Here is an 18,440-nt window from a genome sequence, read left to right as displayed (position 1 = left end):
ACTTTTGACAGACAGTATGTTAGGTTTGCACTGCATAGATTAGACGGACTAACTACCTTTACCTTAGTTAGGAGTACTTAGAGTAAGTGACTGACTACAGTACTGTACGGGGGTACTCAGTACGGTAGACCGACTACCCGGATTAATGCCCGGCCCGATAACCACCACCACCACCATCACTTGCTTGCTTGCTGTTCCACCTGGGCTCGGGGTCTATCGATCACTATTGAAGCTCCTACTGACTTACTACTTACGGTCCTTGTTGTTCCCTACTTGTCCCCCCCTCCTCTCCCCACCCCTCATACCTGAGGCCCTCTTCCTATTCCTCTGCTCTCGTTGTATCCTTCTCTTCAATCAAAAGTATAGGGTCATATCACTTACGGGACGTCCACCATGGTTCTCCGTTATTTCACCGGTGTTGTATTCGTGGCCCTCCTGGTGGTCGGACTATGTAAGGCAACCAACTCCATTAGCTGCATAGAGGTCCCGAACCAGCGCTAACTATGATCTTCTCTTTACCTAGATTTGCTCCTGACCGGTCAAGGTGAACGATTCAATGTAAGCGACAGCTACACTCGCCGACAGTCGCGGTGGAGTCCTCGCTAATCCGACCCAGGTCGGTTATTTCTTAGAGTCGGTATCTCCCTATGCGTGGGCCAACCTCGGAATTGCCATGTGCATTGGCTTGTCAGTCGTCGGCGCTGGATGGTATGAAAATCCCCTCAATCTGATACGGTCATACGTCATGCTGAGAAACGGGCTTTTAGGGGTATCTTCCTGACGGGATCGTCCATCGTCGGCGGTGGTGTCAAGGCACCTAGAATCCGGACGAAGAACTTGATCTCCATTATCTTCTGTGAAGTCGTTGCTATCTATGGTGTCATCATGGCAATCGTCTTCTCCTCCAAGCTCAACCTTGTCGACAATGACGGCATCTTCTCGGGAAGCGACTACTACACCGGTTACGCCCTGTTCTGGGCGGGTATCACGGTCGGTACATGTAACTTGATTTGCGGTATCTCGGTCGGCATCAATGGAAGTGGTGCAGCTTTGGCCGATGCTGCGGATCCCAGCTTGTTCGTCAACCCGACCCGGGGTCTGGAAGAGTGGCTGCTAACACTGCGCGCAACAGGTTCGTCAAGATCCTCGTCATCGAGATTTTCAGCTCGGTTCTCGGTCTCTTCGGACTGATTGTTGGTCTTCTGGTGGGCGGCAAGGCACTCGACTTCGGTGCCGCGTAAGAGTATAAGGATTGTGTAGGAGCTTGTTGTCCGGGGGGATGAATTGTATGACTTCTCTCACGTTTGCCGTCGCTTCTTTTTTATTCTTTGTCTCCTTTATCTACTGCATCGGGGCGTACGGATTCGATTCAACTGTAGAACTTTGTTTTGGCTATGCGTGCGAAATGCATTGTTGATCTCGCTGCTTTGCCTGATATTGCGACGGGGAAGAGATGTATAGTAATTGGCAGCGGGGCTGACCTAGGAATATAAAAGTGATGAAGATGCATAGTATGCTTGGATTGTCTGGTGAGCAGGAATATGATAAAGTGTTGTTGAGAGTGTTCCGTAAATGCCTTCCAAGTTGTTGCGTTGATGGCCGATTCCGGTTGTCTTAATCGGTTAAGTTAGTGTCTCCGCCATGCTTATCGCTCTTCCCCGCCGACAGGAAGCATCTCCGATATAATAATCCCTCTCCTTCCTCGCCCCTCAGCAACCAACAATTATCTTTCATCATGACCGATACCACTACCCTCAAAGCAGCAATCTTAGTGGTGTCTGATACGGCTTCCCAGGATCCTTCGACAGACAAAGTTGGCGATGCTCTTACAAACGTCTTGTCAACGGCGGGCCCCAATACCTGGGACAAGCCCGCTGTCAAGATCGTCCCTGATAGTGTGCTAGACATCCAACGTGCTATCTGTGACTGGGCAGATGGGCCAAACTGGGTCAATCTCGTCTGTGTGAGTGGTGGCACTGGCTTTGCAACTAAGGATATCACCCCTGAGGTTCGTCTAATATCTACTCTGGCATCGACACCATCGTTCACACTAACGCTTCGATCAGGCGGTCTCGCCTCTTATCCATCGCCATGCGTCTGGCCTGGTGTGAGTTATGTCTCGAATCTGCATTCCTAATAGTTATGACTGACCGGAGCAAAGACATGGCATGCTTGCCGCATCCCTTAAGGTTACACCGTGTATGTCTGATTGTGTTGTATGCATGGACATCACTGCTAACAGGTATCAGTTGCGATAATGTCGAGACCCGTTGCAGGAGTGCGCGACAAAACCTTGATTGTCACCCTGCCCGGCTCCCCCAAAGGTGCCAAAGAAAATCTGGAAGCAATTATCAAACTTCTTCCGCACGCATGCAGCCAAACGGCTGGTGCGAACTCTAGAGCCCTTCACGCAGGCGGCATCAAGAAGCTAGAGGCCGAGGCAGGAGTATCTGCCTCACCTCAACCAACAAACCATGATCATCATCACCACCATCACGACCACAGTCACGGCCACGCTCATGGTCACGGTCATGGCCACGCTATACCCAGAGCACACACGACTCCCTCCGAGCGGCCACAGTCCAACGACCCGAATGCAGGGCCGAACCGCCGCTATCGATCCTCCCCCTACCCCATGCTCTCCGTTGACGAAGCACTCCGACTCATCAGCGAGCACACGCCTGAACCCACCATCATCGAGGTCCCTGTGACCACAGCATTAGTCGGGTCCGTGATCGCGGAGGACGTTTACGCGGCGGAAGCGGTTCCAGCATACCGCGCCAGCATCGTAGACGGATACGCCGTGATCGCATCAGCAACATCAGAGTCTGGCCCTAATACCCGAGGCATCTTCCCCGTAGCCTCGATCACCCACGCCAACGAGGGCGGGATACTCACTCCCTTGGAGCCCGGAACCATCGCCCGCATCACTACCGGCGCACCGCTGCCCCCGAACGCCAACGCCGTCGTCATGGTCGAAGACACCGTCCTCGCCACCTCTACTCCGGACGGACAGGAAGAAGCCACAGTTGAGATTCTGACCTCCGAGATCCAACCGGGCGAGAACGTCCGCGAACCCGGCAGCGACGTCGCCCTCGGCTCCCTCATCCTCCGCAAGGGCGACCTCATCACCTCTGTGGGCGGAGAGATCGGCCTCCTAGCAGCCACCGGCACGCGGACCGTGAAGATCTACCAGAAGCCGCGGGTTGGCGTTCTCAGCACCGGCGACGAGCTCGTCGAACACGACGACCCGCGCCAGCTCACCGGTGGGCAGATCCGGGACTCGAACCGCCCCTCCCTCCTCTCCTGCCTCACGTCCTGGGGGTTCCCGACGGTCGATCTGGGCATCGCGCGCGACACCCCGGCCGGCGAACTCGAACAACGCCTCCGGGATGCTCTCCGCGGCGTCGGGACGGCCGCCAACCACGGCGTCGATGTGATCATCACCACCGGCGGCGTCTCCATGGGCGAGCTGGACCTCCTTAAACCGACCATCGAACGCTCGCTTGGCGGCACCATCCACTTTGGCCGCGTGTCCATGAAACCCGGCAAACCGACCACCTTCGCCACTGTGCCATTCAAGCCTTCTTCGTCCTCGACGGACGTGCAGCAAGAACGTCAGAACAAACTCATCTTCGCCCTCCCCGGCAACCCGGCTTCGGCGCTGGTCACGCTCAACCTTTTCGTGCTGCCTTCGTTGCACAAATTGATGGGCATGGGTTACAGACAAGGCGGATCAGGACCGATGACGCCGTCGTCGTTGGGCCTGCCGCTCGTGTCGGTTGCGCTGGCGCATCCGTTCCCCGCCGACCCCAAGCGCACGGAGTATCACCGGGCGGTGGTGACGGCCTCCCGCTCGGATGGGAGGCTCTATGCCACGAGCACCGGATTGGATGGCGTGGGTCAGCGAAGTTCGAGAGTGGGCAGTCTGGCCAGTGCGAATGCGTTGGTGGTGCTTCGGCCTGGGAAGGGGAAGGTCGAGAAGGGGGCGTTGGTGGAAGCGTTGATGTTGGGGCCGGTTGTGGCGGAGGCTTGAGCTACCAGTCTCACTGCAAAAGCAATCTCAAATATCCATATGTATTGAGAATATGCTTACTTGGGATGTTCAAAAGAGACAAGCTTTGAAAATTATTGGAGTTGTCAGGGTTTGTCGCTTCTTCCCACAATTACAGTGAAAAAGATATAGCTCCCCCCACCCGCAGTCAGGAAATACTAAATACCAACCTACCAACACCACAGGAAATATGACCGACTCCATTCAATATGTAGCATAAATACCCAAAGCGTACAGATGAATCAAGAAAAACAAACCCTCAAGAGATTCTATCTACCTCCTAACCAAGAATTAGGAAAAACTTAAGGAAAACCAGGGTATCAATCCCAAACTCCACCCTCACAATCATCCGTCATATTCACCATTTACCTCAATCCCAACCACCACAATCCCAAACCCTAGATTTTCCAAAAATCAAACCTTCCCAACCCTCCACCCCTTCTTCTTCGCCGCCCGCAACACCGGCAACGTCGCCTCCCGCCCCTGCTTCCTCGCAATCTCAATGACCACAAAGCGCACGAAGTCCGTCAGCGTCCAGTAACTGCTGTGGGCGCTCAACATATTCAGGTACTGGATATTGAGGGGCCCACCGCCGCCGGACAGGTAGTAGTCGATCTGCCCGTTGTCATTCAGCAGCAGCATGCGTTTCTCGGCGATCTCTTCGCGGGTGAAATCATGGGTTTCCAGCTCGACCTGCGTGGGGAGTTTGGCCGTTATGGCAGGAGGTGGGATGGTCGTGTTGCTGGTTGTGGTGGTGCTCGACCAGCGGAAGACGTTGCCGAAGGAGGACCAGATGGTCGAGGTGGTGGTGGGGATGGAGGCGGGTTTGAGGGAGGCGGCGAGGTCGCTGTCCACGGCTGCATTGACGCGGTAGGCGATTGCTTTTGTTTCCCCGGGGGGTTAGTTGCGTGATGGAGAGGGGTGGAGGTGGATGGTACTTGGTGAGGGGCAGGGGGCTAGGGGGCTTACGGTCTGTAGTGTGCATGATGTTGTAGAGATTGTCGACGGCTAAACAGCCGTATGTGTCTGCTTCGCCGGCGACGCCGCGGAGACGGTCGTCGCCCTCGCAGCCGGGTTTGTCGCGGCCGCGGCGGGGGAGGAGGTTGGCTGGGTTGGTGTAATGGTTAGTTTGGAATTTTGAATGGATACTGTCGATGAGCGGAAAGTTTACCCTTGTTGAGGAACAGGAAGAATCCGGCGGGACTGCCACAGATGAATAGGTTCTTCGTGTCGAATTCGAAGATGTCTCCGTGCACGCTGGTTGTGGAGAAATCAAACCTGGGGATCTTGGTGGGCTGATGACTGAGGATGTCCAGGGCCATCGCACTCCCCAGGGAGTGTGCGAGCAGATGGACCCGGCCGTTCTGTTGGAATCCTGGGTTGTTCTCGCACCACAGGCGGAAGATACGGTTGGCTTCTTTGACGACGGCTTGGATCATTTTGGGCTTGTGATGCGATAGATAGTATGGGATATCCAACATGACGTCGCTAATCAGGGATCTGACAGCGGGGATGGTCTCCGGTGTGATATCCTTCAAGGAATAGTGATTGGAAGCTGGATCTCCGGCCGCTGGAGACTCGAGATTGGCCTCATCCAGGGACAGTGTTGAGCGCCAATTCACAGGCAAGGCCATGATCCCTCCGTGTCCTGAACGCACGTGGGGCCACACGGGCTCGCTATTCAGCTCCATATTGATGGTCCTGCGGAAGGCGTTGATCGCGTGAGTGAAATGAAAACTTTCCATTCGTTCTGATAGCTTCTGGCCTATACCGTGGATGACAAGGACCAGGTCCGTCGGAGCCGGCCGTAATTCTTCTATCGCGCAGGCATAGCATACCGGTTCTCCTGAGGTGGACATGGCTCGAGTCTGGGTGCTTCGAAGGTAGTTCCTCACTTCTACGGGGCTCGGTTTGCTGGGATGCAGACGGTCCCACAATCGCCGGCTGAAGCTGCGAACTACAGGGATGCCAATCTGTCTGCCTTTACGAATCGCACTGAGCGGTCTGCGACCGCGCGATACAGACGGAAGAAGACTGGGTCGTAAAATCTGTGCTTCCCGCCAGTCAGCATAGATGACGCTTGAGTTCAAGAAGGGCTTGACAGATTCGGTGTGTGCCGGAGTGGCCCCAGCAGCGCGGTTTTCATCGAGTGCGAAAGGCTCATTGCCAGGGCGCTCTGGTTGGTCCACCAATTGAGCAGCGGACGGAGTACCATCAGAAGCAGCTGCAGCTGTTGACGGCCGGGTTGGGTCCTCTTTGGGCCAAAGCCTGTGCACTACCTTGAGCTCCGCATCAGCGCCGTTCTCGACACAGCTATTGAGTTCGTCCTGCCATGTTTCAGTCCACGGCTTCAGGTAGAGGTACCCATCTTCTAGCTTGTTAGCAAGCTCCGTCTCAACTGGCAGCATAGTATTCTTGTAGAACCACGTCGCACGGACGACGTTCGATATGTCGTGCAATGGGCTCCAATATATCGGTTTCATCTATTTGTCAGGGTTACTATTTGCAGATCCCACGGTTCATGGAAGGTACTATACCTTCAGCTTTGGCAATTCGACAAGGTGAAGCCGGGAAGCACCGACTGGAATCCTCCACTGCGTTTCGTCAATCTCTACAGAATCCTGGAGTTGTTTGTCCGATTCCTCAAGCGATTCCCTATCGACGCTTGTCCTCAGTCCCGAACGCTTAGCTGCAGTGTGAGCGGTCGCATCCGTCGGTGACTCTGGAATGGCGTCCCGCGAAGATTTCGACTCGACGGATCTGCCCAGTAGACTTTGCGGCTTGTGAATTGGGGCTCTGATAAACGGAGAACCGCTGATACTTGCATCTCGCGAAGTGTTACCCCGGGAACTGACGCTATCGCCACTGTCGAAAGCGACGTCCTCCGTCCGTAGAACCCCGCTGGGTTTGACTCCCGTGGGTTCGACTCCCGTGGGTTCGATATCTTCCCGAGGAAATGGTTCTCTGCCCTTGTAAGTGACCTTGGTCGGCCTCAAATTCTCCTTCGAGTTAGTCTCCAGCGTACGCGACCTTTTCCGGGCTCCTTCATGCTCCAACCCGGGGCTTCCGAACTCGTTTTTGAATCGACCTCTGAAGGTCTTCAATGCCCTGTCATCCAGAGACAGTGGAACGGCAGTGTTCTGCTTGCCTTGGCTGTCTTCCAGACTGGAGCCCAGGGATAGTCCCGTCTTCTTCTTCCATTCTGCGCTTGTTGTTGGTTCTTGTCCTGGCACAAGTATCCCCGAGTTTCTTTTGGAAGCGCGCCCTTCCTGTGCCCTGGCTTTCGTAACCAGAGTTTCTCTTCGGACCCGTTGTAGCGACTTCCAGGCTTCTTCCAGAGCAGCGTTATCCCGGACCGAGTAAGGTTGGAGCGGAGCCTTCGCATTGGCGGATCCTTGACCGCCACTTGGAGGGGGTAGCGCAGTCAAGGGGTCATCTATCGGTAGCGGAGAGGTATAGAAGAACTGAGGCCGTACGCTCGGAGGAGATTCGGAGTAGAGCCATGAGGAAGGATCCGAAGCATCAGCTGCCAGAAAACACGAAGGTCCGTAAGTATGGATGGGAGCGGCCATTGTGATGGCAGAGAACAGGCCCACTATCCCTGTGGGCTTAGCTCGCTTTAAGTACTAAAGAACTTAGCGCAAACCAGTCAGATCAAGCCTGTAGCAGGCTGTGAGCGAGGAAAGATGGAAACGATGTGGCACAAAAATAATTTAGCTTTGGGTGGACGGTCAGTGCAGCGCGCGCTGAAAGGGTCAGCAAGGGAGAATTAAGCACTCAGGAGTGCTTCCAACTGGCAGGGGAATCTGTCTAGACAAGTCCAAGTCGACGTGTCATAGCGTAAAAGGGAGAAATATCGACGGACGCATGATGGCAAGCATCCGCTGGAAGTTTGAAGCATTCTCGAGGTTTATGAATGGAGACAAACCGATGGGGGAAAAGAGAAACAACTTCCAGTTTCTTGTGATGGGCGGAGGAAGAGAGGATGACGTCGACCCCACGTGAAAAAGAAACAAACCATCCACCCATGCAAATGCAAAACAACAACTTACAACTTACAACTTACAACTTACAACCAACAACCACCACCACCACCACCCCCGACCGCAATTGCCACCTCATCAACTCGAGTATGACAGCAGTCACGCAGGAGCCACGTTGGTCATTCGAAGCTGTTATTCGTCCGAGCTAGGATCCCCGATTATGCAATAACCCTGATCCGCACATGATGGCAATCCGTTCATTCGGTCAAGAATTCCGCGCGTGACGGAATCCAAAAGGCGGAGAAATTGATTGATTTCTAGACTATCATTCGATACGCTTGACAACTCCGTTTTCGCGAGAGACATGAAAGGGGAAAACTAAAAATCAGCGAAAATGAAAAGCAAAACACCTAGATCGAGCCGGTAAGGGCGAATCAACTGCCCCGTCATTCCACAAGCGTAGCCCCGACTTCCCCACTGCACCACAGTATATTCTGGCCGACTCAGCCGCGCTTCATCAACAACAAAGCCTGCATCTGCAACTCTTCGAAGTCACGCATAGTTTCCAGGGGCGCCCCGAGCATCTCCAGAAGCTTATGGATGTCATACATTTGCTTCCGAATCGCGCTGTCCGGGGCGCAGAAAGTGCGAACGCTCATCTCTTTGCCGATCGCTTTCCAGTTGTTCAGGTTCGTTCTCAATTGTACTGGGTTGGTTGCGCTAGACCCGTTGAATTGAACAGTCCGAAGGTTCGACAAGATCAGCTGGCGCTGGGTAGTTTGATCATAGTGAAACTCCACGACTCGTGGCCGATTCTTTGCAGCCCAGTAGTTGGTGACCTTGGAAATGGATTCTCCGGATAGCAGACCTCTATTGTGTTGTTCGACGAGGAACCTGTTGGCAACGACACAGATCATAACCTCCAGCTGCGAGTACAGTCTTGCTTGGGTCGGAGCATCCAGAGAAACCGGCACAGTCCTTGCAGGTCCATACCTCTCAGGCATAGGCCCGGAGGAATGGATGCTAAGGTTGACCTTGAAAAGGTCAACGGTCTTTTTCAAGGAGATGTCAGGACATGGTCTTCCATCGTGACATGGTGGTCCACTTACCAGGTCTTCCACCAGGTCTTCAACATGCATCTTGAATTTCTTCCCCAGTCTGCGCAAGCCGAAAGACTTGTGGTTGTCACCCGCCAGCTCTCTGAGATCTGCGTTGCTCCCCAGCCAGCCGTTCTCGCCGAAAAGCTTCTTGTGTGAAGGCTTGCTTCCGCTCAGGGGGTTACCCACCAGCGAAACACCAGTCAAGTCTGTGGCAGTCGGAGACAGCTGAGGGCTAGGGCTGAGCCTCATCATGACCGTCTGGCTGACTTCGGGCTCAGAGTATGGATGGTAGCCGATATGGTGTCCACGGCCATTGTGAAGTGTGATGCCTGGTGCCTCCAGCACGCAGACTGTGTCGTCAAACTCGGACTGGTGCATCACGGGCGACGGAGGTGAGTGGCGAGGTGACAGATCTGATTCAATTCCAACAGGAATGTACTCCGACGATGCGGATGACTGAGCATCGAATGGAACAGCCGTGTCACTAGTTGGAGAGCCTGTCCAGAACTTCATGAATGGTTCGTAGAAGGGATTGAGTTTGGCGATATCGTCGTAGCTCAGGTCCCTATCTCAGAGGTCAGTCTTTCAAGACCCGAATCGGTTGGTTCGTGTACTTACTGTGACTGGAGCACGGTGTACTGTGGGCGAATCCGGTCGCTCATTTTAACAATTGTGACCAAGGATACTCGCTAGATGAGAGAGTTGAAACCAGGGATTGAAGACAAGGGCGAGGAGAAGATCGACAGCAACATATGGAGAATGTCAAGGGATAAGATCAAGCAGAATGTAGAGATCTGTTTGAGGGGGAGAACCGGGAGATCAGATGCTGGATTGAGTCAGTCATATCCTTATTGTTCTATTGTCATCAATACCCAATGTATTAAATAGTGAATGTAGTAATGTCTCGGACAATGGTTATATCACTTCTACAATTTTAAAAACTAAGGTGGGGGGGGCCACTCCACCTGGGCTGGGATGAGTGAATAGCTATTATTGATAAAGGACAATAGTCTGAATAGGCTAAGCTAAACAACACACTAGGTAAATCAATCTGGATAGTTGTAGTTGAGGCTCAGCTTTCCTTACCCACCTGGCTTTTTCCAACTAGTAGCTCTATCAAGCTTGTGTTATAATTCTACTGAGAGGATAAGCACATAGAAAAAGGGCAATGGCTCCAGTAGGCTAGGTAAAGAATATGCTCAGGAAGTCAATCTGGATAGTTGCAGTTGAGACTCAGATTTCCTCACTGATACGTCTCTTCGCAATTGATAGTACTTGAACATGTGCTCCAGGTTTAAACAGATGATAAGTCAGGATGAAATTCTTGCCTGCCCTATACTTTTCATGTGTAGATATGAGTCCTGACATTTGAATATTGAACAACCCGATATAGAGTAGAGCATGATCCTCGTTCTCCTACTCCATTCAAGTTGACTGACATGACGATAAGCCTCGACCAACCTGCTACCTGCGTGGAGTAATCACGAACCACTGTACTGTCTATGAGCCAACGCATTAATCACTATAACTGCTGGTCTTCGATTCGTATGGCATTGAGTCTATTCGACTCGAGACCAAGCATCGGGTCAGTAAAAAAGTGGGGTTATCGCTTTGTTTATGATCCTAACCGGGCTAATTATGTTTGCCACTGTATAGCAGGGATTGCTAGCCTAAAAATGCACTACCTGTTGCGTGCCTGAGGCCGGACTGCGAATCGTAATCCAGCCAGATGGACTGAACAGCCACCAGATGAATTAAACATCGTCTATCATGCGGCTGCTATTGGCCCTCCTCCGAAGTACCGGGAACATGTCCCATGGGGTCAAGATCTACCGTTGATCTGGGGCCCGAGTCCGTCGGGACAGAGCTCAAGGCACTGAAGTCGGTACCTAGTAGAGGAAGCAAATCTCGGAGTAAATTGCCGGGTTGTGGCCGGCAGCGTCGGGGATATCTGGAGACTGGTTGGTACCCCAAATTGGAATTTATGCAGCGGGCGTTCATAACTTTGTGATGTACTGATGCTTATAACGATGTCATGAAATCAGCTACAAATTAATACTGCCTTTTGATTCGACTACTAGGTACCTACTCATACTTTCCCACTGGGTTTAGTACCTACTAGGTACCAGTACCTTAACTCCGTGAACAGTTCGGCGTTCGGCACGAGTTGAGCCAATCAAGTGGAAGGGATTGAGAGAGGAAATCCCGGGAGAGGCTGCCGAGGAGCAGCATCACGTGCCCTGGCCTCCACCTTCCCTCCACCTGCCGAACTTCTAGCCGCTCCCAGAGTGCGGAGGCTCGGATTGCAGACCGGCAATCCCAGTGAACCTCCCCGCAATCCTCCAATTGGAGGCTGTCGCCCTCTATCTTACTCAGATTGTAATTCTCGGTGTCCCACAAGCTTACTCAATAGGTCTGCTTCCCAAGGCCCTCCCCGGCCATAATGCAGTTCGGTCGCGATTCACCCCCAGGCTCCTCCACAATCTAGCCCACACTGAAATGCCGTCCTACGTCTCCGTTGCTTGCCGCCTGTATGCAATCCGGTGGGACCCTTGTCTTCAGCTTTTCAAGCAATATTATTTATACCTCCATCATCCTCATGTCCTTCAATTGGGTTTTTTTTTCTTCTTGTATCATCAGCAACTCATTACTCACATTTCATCTTTACCTCTTCATCACTCTCCACTCATTTTTTCTTGTGGCGGATGGTCGTGAATCCTGACCCTTGATCTCCGAACTACTCACTGCTCTTCTTATCCCACAACCACTTTACCAAACAGAGATTCCCTATCGCACAGCATCATGACTCAATCGCAAGAGAAGTATGATATCGTCATTGTGGGCGCTGGCCCCGTTGGCATTCTCTTGTCGCTCTGCATGTCTCGTTGGGGCTACAAGGTTAAGCACATCGATAACCGACCCGTACCCACCGCCACTGGCCGCGCCGACGGAATCCAGCCCCGCTCGACTGAGATCCTCCGCAACCTGGGCTTGAAGCGCCAAATTATGGCCTATGAGCCCGCCAAGGTCTACGATGTCGCTTTCTGGGATCCCCTCCCCGGTGACCAAGGAATCCACCGCACTGGAAGCTGGCCCAGCTGCCCGCGCTTCATCGACACCAGATACCCTTTCACCACCCTCGTCCACCAGGGTAAGATCGAGCGCGTCTTCCTTGACGAGATCCAGAAGGCTGGTACCACCGTCGATAGACCCTGGACTATTGTTGGCTTCAAGAACGACGGCCTGGACGAGACCTACCCCGTCGAGGTCCAGCTGAAGTGCATCGACACCAATGTGATCAAGACCGTCCGCAGCAAGTACCTCTTCAGTGGTGAAGGTGCCCGCAGCTTTGTTAGACAGGAGCTGGGCATCCAGATCCACCACAAGGATCCTATCTCCTACGTCTGGGGTGTCATGGATGGTGTCGTGAGAACTAACTTCCCTGATATTGAGGTAAGCCGTCGCATCACATCCGAGCCGCGGAAATTGGCATTCGCTAACATCGCATCACAATCCCTAGACTAAGTGCACAATCCACTCCGATGCCGGATCTATCATGGTTATCCCCCGTGAGGACAACATGGTCCGTCTCTACGTCCAGATCGCCTCGTCCACTGATCCCGACTTCAACCCCCGCAAGACTGCCACCGCCGAGGAAGTTCAGGAGACCGCGAAGAAGATCTTGAAGCCCTACTGGGTGGAGTGGGACCGCGTGGAATGGTACTCCGTTTACCCTATCGGCCAGGGTATCTCGGAACGGTATACCTTGGACGAGCGGGTGTTCATGGGTGGTGATGCCTGCCACACTCACAGCCCTAAGGCCGGCCAGGGCATGAACACGGCTTTCCACGATGCTCTTAACATGGCTTGGAAGATCCACGCTGTTGAGTCCGGACTGGCCAAGCGCGAAATCCTCAAGACGTATGAGAGCGAGCGCAAGGACATCGCCGAGACTCTCCTGAGCTTCGATAACAAGTACGCTGCCTTGTTCTCCAAGCGTCGCCCTACTGCCGGCGAAGTCGGCGAGGCCAGCCACAACGCCGCTGCGGCCAATGTCGAGGAGGACCCCTTCGTCAAGACTTTCAAGGAGTCTTGCGAGTTCACCAGTGGCTATGGCGTTGCTTACAAGTCCAACGTCTTCACCTGGGATGAGACCCACCCCGCCCAGTCTCCTCTCTTCAACATCCCTGGCGTGAAGCTGATCCCTGGCCGTGCTTTCACTCCCAGCACCGTCACCCGCTTGGCGGATGCTAACTTCGTGGAGCTGGAACAAGAGATCCCCGCCAACGGTGCGTTCCGTATCTTCGTCTTCGCCGGCAAGCAGGCCAAGACCAACAAGGCTATCGTGGACTTCGCTGCCAACCTGGAGAAGGAGCGCTCTTTCCTGTCGGTGTACCGCAGAAGCGACATCGCCGATGTTTCCTTCTTCGAGCGCCACCTTCCTCACTCTAAGCTCTTCTCCCTGTGTGTGATCTATGCCGACGAGAAGAACAAGGTCGACATGGCGGCGGTGCCCAAGATCCTGCGGGATTACCACCACCACATCTACGCCGATGACCTTCCCGACGTGCGGGTTCCTCACGCCAAGTTTGCCGCTCACGAGAAGCTTGGATTTGACCCTGAGGTTGGTGGTGTTGTCGTCACTCGTCCTGACAGCCACATTGCCTGCACGGTTCAATTGGTGGAGGGCAGTGGCACGGTCGACGCTCTCAATGCCTTCTTCGGTGCCTTCACGACGAAGCCGCTGGGCCAGGATCAGCAGGCTAGCCGACTGTAAGGATGGGTTGTTTCTTTGGAATAAGATGTCTGTAATTTATGTTTGGAGATTGGCCTCCTTGCTTTGGAGTCTGATGTAAATAGTTTTCTTGTTTATTTTTGCAGTTTCGGGCTTGTGCTATTGCAGCGGTTGCGACCTGGCATGTTTTGGCGTTGTTGTATATATCCCGAGGAATTCAATTCTCCCAATTTATTTCAAACCATTCAAAGCAAAAATAGGCGAGTTATTGTATGAGATTGTCAGCCAGCAGCCCAGCGAAGAGAAAAAAAAATGATGTAAAGGCGGCGAAGGCGGCAGCACAGCCTGCCGAAGTGTGAACCATTGTTACGGCCCCGCACCAGACCTGTATGACTTCGTCCTCTCCCCGCCAGCGATCTGCCCAACACAAACAACACAACCAGGAACATCCACCAGAATGCTCTCCTTGATCCTCTCCGCCGAACTCAACGGGTAAGTCAATGATATGATTTGGTCTTCCACACCAAAGCCGCCGGCGGGTCTCACCCGCAAGGTTCTCATGCCTTTTTTTCTGCCACTCTGCATGACTTCAAACCTCTTCCCCGCACCTGACGCAACACATATTCTCTATGCATGCATCAAAATGACCTAAACCGTAGCTAACCCATGTAAAATCCACAGAGTCAACGAGCTCCGTCCCAAGGACACCGAGGAGGAGCCCTACTATTACACCTTCAAGGTTCAATGCACAAGCTGTCGTGAGGTTCACCCCAACCCCGTCAGCTTCACCCGCTTCGTAAGTCCATCCCCAGGTTCTGCAGGAAAAAGCTGCACCCACTCACAGAGACACTCAGGAGCAGCACGAAATCCCCGGAAGTCGGGGCGAGGCCAACTTTGTGTGGAAATGCAAGCTCTGCCAGGTGAGGATCCTTCCTGTCTTGCCCATCATGCCCCGTTCATGCCTACCTCGCATGTGCTTACTACGTAAAAAGAAAACCCACTCTGCCTCGATCATCGCGGGCCCCAACGCCTACGAGGCAAATGACAAGCGCACCGGCCAGAAGGTGATTGACATCGACTGCCGGGGTCTGGAGTTTACTGAATTCAAGGCCGATGTAAGTGTCCGCCAGTTTCTGACCCTGCCTAGTCTATCTTTTCAGGATGCAAGAAAAAAAAGCTAATGCGAGTTCTACCAGGGCGAGTGGCTAGCTAAGGGTGTCGAGTCGAACACCCCGTTCACCGACATTGATTTGTCCGAGGAGTGGTATGACTACGATGAGAAGGCCGGCGATGAGGTTTCCATCAAGGAGATTTCCTGGACGGTGGGAAGATCCTAGATGTCTTTTATGACTTTGATTGGGGGGGGAATCTTAGGTTTTTCTTTTCTCTCGTGTACATTTGCGGCGTTTTAGCTGAGCTCAACGTAACATTTTGACATTCGGTGTCATTGATCCTATAGTTTCTGCGATGCTCGTCCTATGATGAGGAAGGCTTCGAACCGGTAGTATGGTAGTTGAGGTAAAAGTCATCTCTCAGTTCATGCCATAAAATGCCATTTTTTCCCAAGCTTGATACCGTAGAAAGAAATACTGCGATGTCCGGAAAGGCGGTGAGCCTACCTAGCTCTCTGATTGGCTTAAAGCCGCGTCTAGCCGCATCACATTTTCGCGGTGTGTCCAGCCCGGCGGTCGTCAACTTGGCGACACTGCGACTAGTCGCTCGACATCTTCACCTCTCAATCCTCCTCCGGAACATTCAATCAACCTCATCCTCGACCTCTACCCGGGATCTTTGCATCTCCTCTCCGCGCTTAGATACATTCTTCCTGCCGCGAGACTTCACACTCCGGTCCGCCGTCTCAATCCCGAGCTTGCTAAACAGCTAGTATCCGATCAGATCCCGCCGATATGAGTGTACGCAGCGCGTTCCTATCCCACCAAGTCCTTCCCTTTTATTCGAAAGAAGAGCCAGTGTCAGTGGACGGCGATGCTAACTCTGATTTCCGCAGTTCAACCCCGTCAACCCCCGCCCTTTCCTCCAAGCTAGGTATGCGAGTCCCCGTCGACCGTATTTACGTCTCGAGCTATCCCCCCCCCCCCACTTCCTCTTCGCATCAGCCGCGCAACCTTTTCCTCTCTCATGTCGGAATCCCCACTTGAGTCACGCAGGATCTAATCATTTTGTTTCTGCCACACAGGGTCGGTGAAGAGGTCGTCATCCGCCTGAAATGGGGCCAAACGGAGTACAAGGGCAAGCTGGAGAGCATCGACTCGTACATGAACGTGCTGCTGCGGGATACGGAAGAGTTCATTGATGGCAAGAACACGGGAACTCTGGGTCTTGTGCTGATCAGGTGCGTATCAGTTGGTTGCTACTTGGGCGCGGGAGGGTCGATCTTCCAGAGGGAGACACCCTCGGGGCCCAAACCAACCCAGCCCAGATAAGTCCTCTTCTCCGACAGTCGCTGACCTTCTGTCCCTCAATCTAGATGCAACAACATCCTCTGGATGGGCTCCGCCGACAACGTCGAGATGACGGACCTTGGCCTACGGTAAAAAAAAAAAAAATGGACGCGGAAGGCGGTGTTTTTTTCTCTCATCCATCCATTCGAATCCAGTTGATACCTACCTACCTACGTACCCTACCATGGCGAGTAAGGAAGGGGGGAATGCGATCCGATCCTTCTCTTCTTTTCAGCTATCGTATACCAAAATCGAAAGATCTTCATCCGACGGGAACAAGGCACCAAAACTATGCACCCGTCTTGACGCAGACCACAGACAAAAGACGTTGATGGGCTTCGGGAGGAAGGGTAAGGGGAGGGATCAAAGGGTTGATTGCGTGGAGGCTCGCCGGTTGGATGGGTGTTGAAAGAAGCGAAGGGGAGTTGCACCCAATACTTTGCATTTGACTTTATTTTCTCTTTTCTATTTGTCTTCTGGAATAAGGCGTTCGATTGAATATCATTTTCCTCTTTCGATGGTGAATTGTTTTGAGGTCAGTTTGTGGGCTTTCTAGGGCACGAGATTGTGCGGGGCTTTGCTGATGGGCTTGATGGCTTGTCTGATGTCTGGCTTTGGAAGGTTGAGGCATGGGATGGTCTTTTGTGTGAGTAGTGAGGATGACTTTGGCTTATTGTTTTGGTTATAAGTGGCCATTTCAGCTACCGTAGCTCTTGTTGTTTCTGTTGCCTTGACAGGTTCGAGACCAGAGCAGATAAAGCAGCCAAGTCGATTGTGATCCTCATGCTTTAGCTTGGTTAAGTGCATGCCATACGCGCCTGTAGTTCACACTATGGCTCTAGTGATTTGCAGTGAGCCCTGAGCAGTGGCAGCTGACACAAGACGTTATCTACAACACAGCATACTCGTACTCTACTGCTCCACTATGTAAAGACTCACATCAATGGTCCTAAGCTTCGATAAGCAGTTGTTCTGAATGATTAGAAGTACCCAATGGTGAGCGGATATTTAAGTAGACTTATGCCGGTGTTTCAATGAGCTTTGCTACGAGCACGATAACGATTAGTACCTTTATTTAGGAGAAGTTCTCGAAGAGCTGAGATGAAGTTCATCTGACTTAGCCTCACAGGCCCCGAGCCTCTTTCCACCTTTGCATGATGCTTATATATACCATACTGAAAATAAGACTGCAATAAGAATAATTCACCGTCATCTGAGGCAGCTCTATCAATCGTCGGCCGGAAACATTTGTGCTTCATGGACAGAAATCAGCTTGTTAGTACCTAAATGTCTGCGTTAACTTCATTCAAGTCCCGATGCACTGGAGTATAATGCATTCGAGGTCGGTGGTACCGTACACAGGGCGGCCAAACGAGGGGCAGAATGCGACTTCTCCCCGCATCGGCTCTTCTTCGGGATCTTCTTCTTGATACTCCCTTTTCCCAGCCTGACAACATCGCCAATATGAAGAAGCGCGCGAACAGAGAAAAGGCCAGAGCCCCTTGTCTCTCCTCGCAGTGACACGTTACCCCCCTCCATTCGCATCACTCTCTTCATCCCCCGCGCCCGTTGGGAAGCCTGTGCTCATCACGACTCACTCCACCGAGCCTTCCCTGGCGTCCTGCGGTGGCGACCGCGGATAGAAACCCCTCGGGTAATTTAGAACCACCGCGAGGTTCGAGCCCCTTCTCGCTGGGCGCGGGTTACCGATATTCGAACAGCCTCGTCTCGGTTGTCCTACTCGCTTTGGAAAGGGGTCTCGTCAGGCACTGGCAAAAGTCCCGTCCATCTCAGCAAGGCCATCATCATCATGCATGAATTGTGCAGCGGGAGCTCCGCAGCAGGAGCAACAGCGTCCCGCCCGGTGTTTCGTGGCCGCAAATGACGACTCTGTGCGCCTTCATGCACAAGAAGAGAGAGAGAGAGCCTTTTACGGAACTCTTCTCGATCACTGGAACCATGGATGAAGCAGGTCAACCGATCCCCAATGACGATCCACAGAACCCTTCCCCTCCGCCCTTTCCGCTCGCAGGCCCGCCATGGATCTACTGGTTTCATCTCCATATGGTAAAGTTTGAAGAGATTGTGGAAACTCCACGAGAAAAA

At 52.9% G+C, this 18,440-nt stretch overlaps 5 protein-coding genes across 5 annotated transcripts; 3 read left to right on the top strand and 2 right to left on the bottom strand.

Annotated features, from left to right (window-relative positions):
* Positions 1-213: 213 nt before the first annotated feature.
* Positions 214-1,528, top strand: BO66DRAFT_388605 (H(+)-transporting V0 sector ATPase subunit c''). Its single transcript, XM_025646603.1, has 5 exons — positions 214-451; positions 524-558; positions 617-708; positions 768-1,076; positions 1,133-1,528. Exons 1-5 carry the CDS (start codon positions 394-396, stop codon positions 1,239-1,241), a joined length of 603 nt encoding a protein of 200 aa, XP_025507806.1. The 5' UTR covers positions 214-393; the 3' UTR covers positions 1,242-1,528.
* Positions 1,529-1,735: 207 nt separating this feature from the next.
* On the top strand, positions 1,736-4,036 carry BO66DRAFT_426050 (bifunctional molybdopterin adenylyltransferase MobB/molybdopterin molybdotransferase MoeA family protein; the record flags this gene model as incomplete). Its single annotated transcript, XM_025650267.1, has 4 exons — positions 1,736-2,008; positions 2,067-2,107; positions 2,162-2,199; positions 2,250-4,036. 4 exons carry the CDS (start codon positions 1,736-1,738, stop codon positions 4,034-4,036), a joined length of 2,139 nt encoding a protein of 712 aa, XP_025507805.1.
* Positions 4,037-4,234: 198 nt separating this feature from the next.
* Positions 4,235-8,011, bottom strand: BO66DRAFT_388603 (DDHD family phospholipase). Its single transcript, XM_025646602.1, has 4 exons — positions 6,592-8,011; positions 5,226-6,537; positions 5,024-5,161; positions 4,235-4,935 (listed from the first exon to the last, which is right to left on the bottom strand). The coding sequence occupies exons 1-4, from the start codon at positions 7,624-7,626 to the stop codon at positions 4,469-4,471; spliced, it is 2,952 nt and encodes a 983-aa protein (XP_025507804.1). The 5' UTR covers positions 7,627-8,011; the 3' UTR covers positions 4,235-4,468.
* Positions 8,012-8,130: 119 nt separating this feature from the next.
* BO66DRAFT_388602 (uncharacterized protein) lies at positions 8,131-9,881 on the bottom strand. Its single transcript, XM_025646601.1, has one exon. It carries the CDS (start codon positions 9,648-9,650, stop codon positions 8,541-8,543), a length of 1,110 nt encoding a protein of 369 aa, XP_025507803.1. The 5' UTR covers positions 9,651-9,881; the 3' UTR covers positions 8,131-8,540.
* A 2,058-nt stretch (positions 9,882-11,939) lies between these two features.
* On the top strand, positions 11,940-16,427 carry BO66DRAFT_408452 (putative FAD monooxygenase; the record flags this gene model as incomplete). The annotated part of the gene is made up of 8 exons (XM_025649117.1): positions 11,940-12,590; positions 12,658-13,910; positions 14,554-14,668; positions 14,727-14,792; positions 14,865-14,987; positions 15,069-15,194; positions 16,083-16,225; positions 16,361-16,427. The coding sequence occupies 8 exons, from the start codon at positions 11,940-11,942 to the stop codon at positions 16,425-16,427; spliced, it is 2,544 nt and encodes an 847-aa protein (XP_025507802.1).
* Between the last annotated feature and the right edge of the window lie 2,013 nt (positions 16,428-18,440).

The sequence above is a fragment of the Aspergillus aculeatinus genome (genome assembly GCF_003184765.1).
Source record: "Aspergillus aculeatinus CBS 121060 unplaced genomic scaffold BO66scaffold_5, whole genome shotgun sequence".
Classification (NCBI taxonomy): Eukaryota; Fungi; Ascomycota; class Eurotiomycetes; order Eurotiales; family Aspergillaceae; genus Aspergillus; species Aspergillus aculeatinus.
This window is presented reverse-complemented; position numbering and strand designations above follow the sequence as displayed.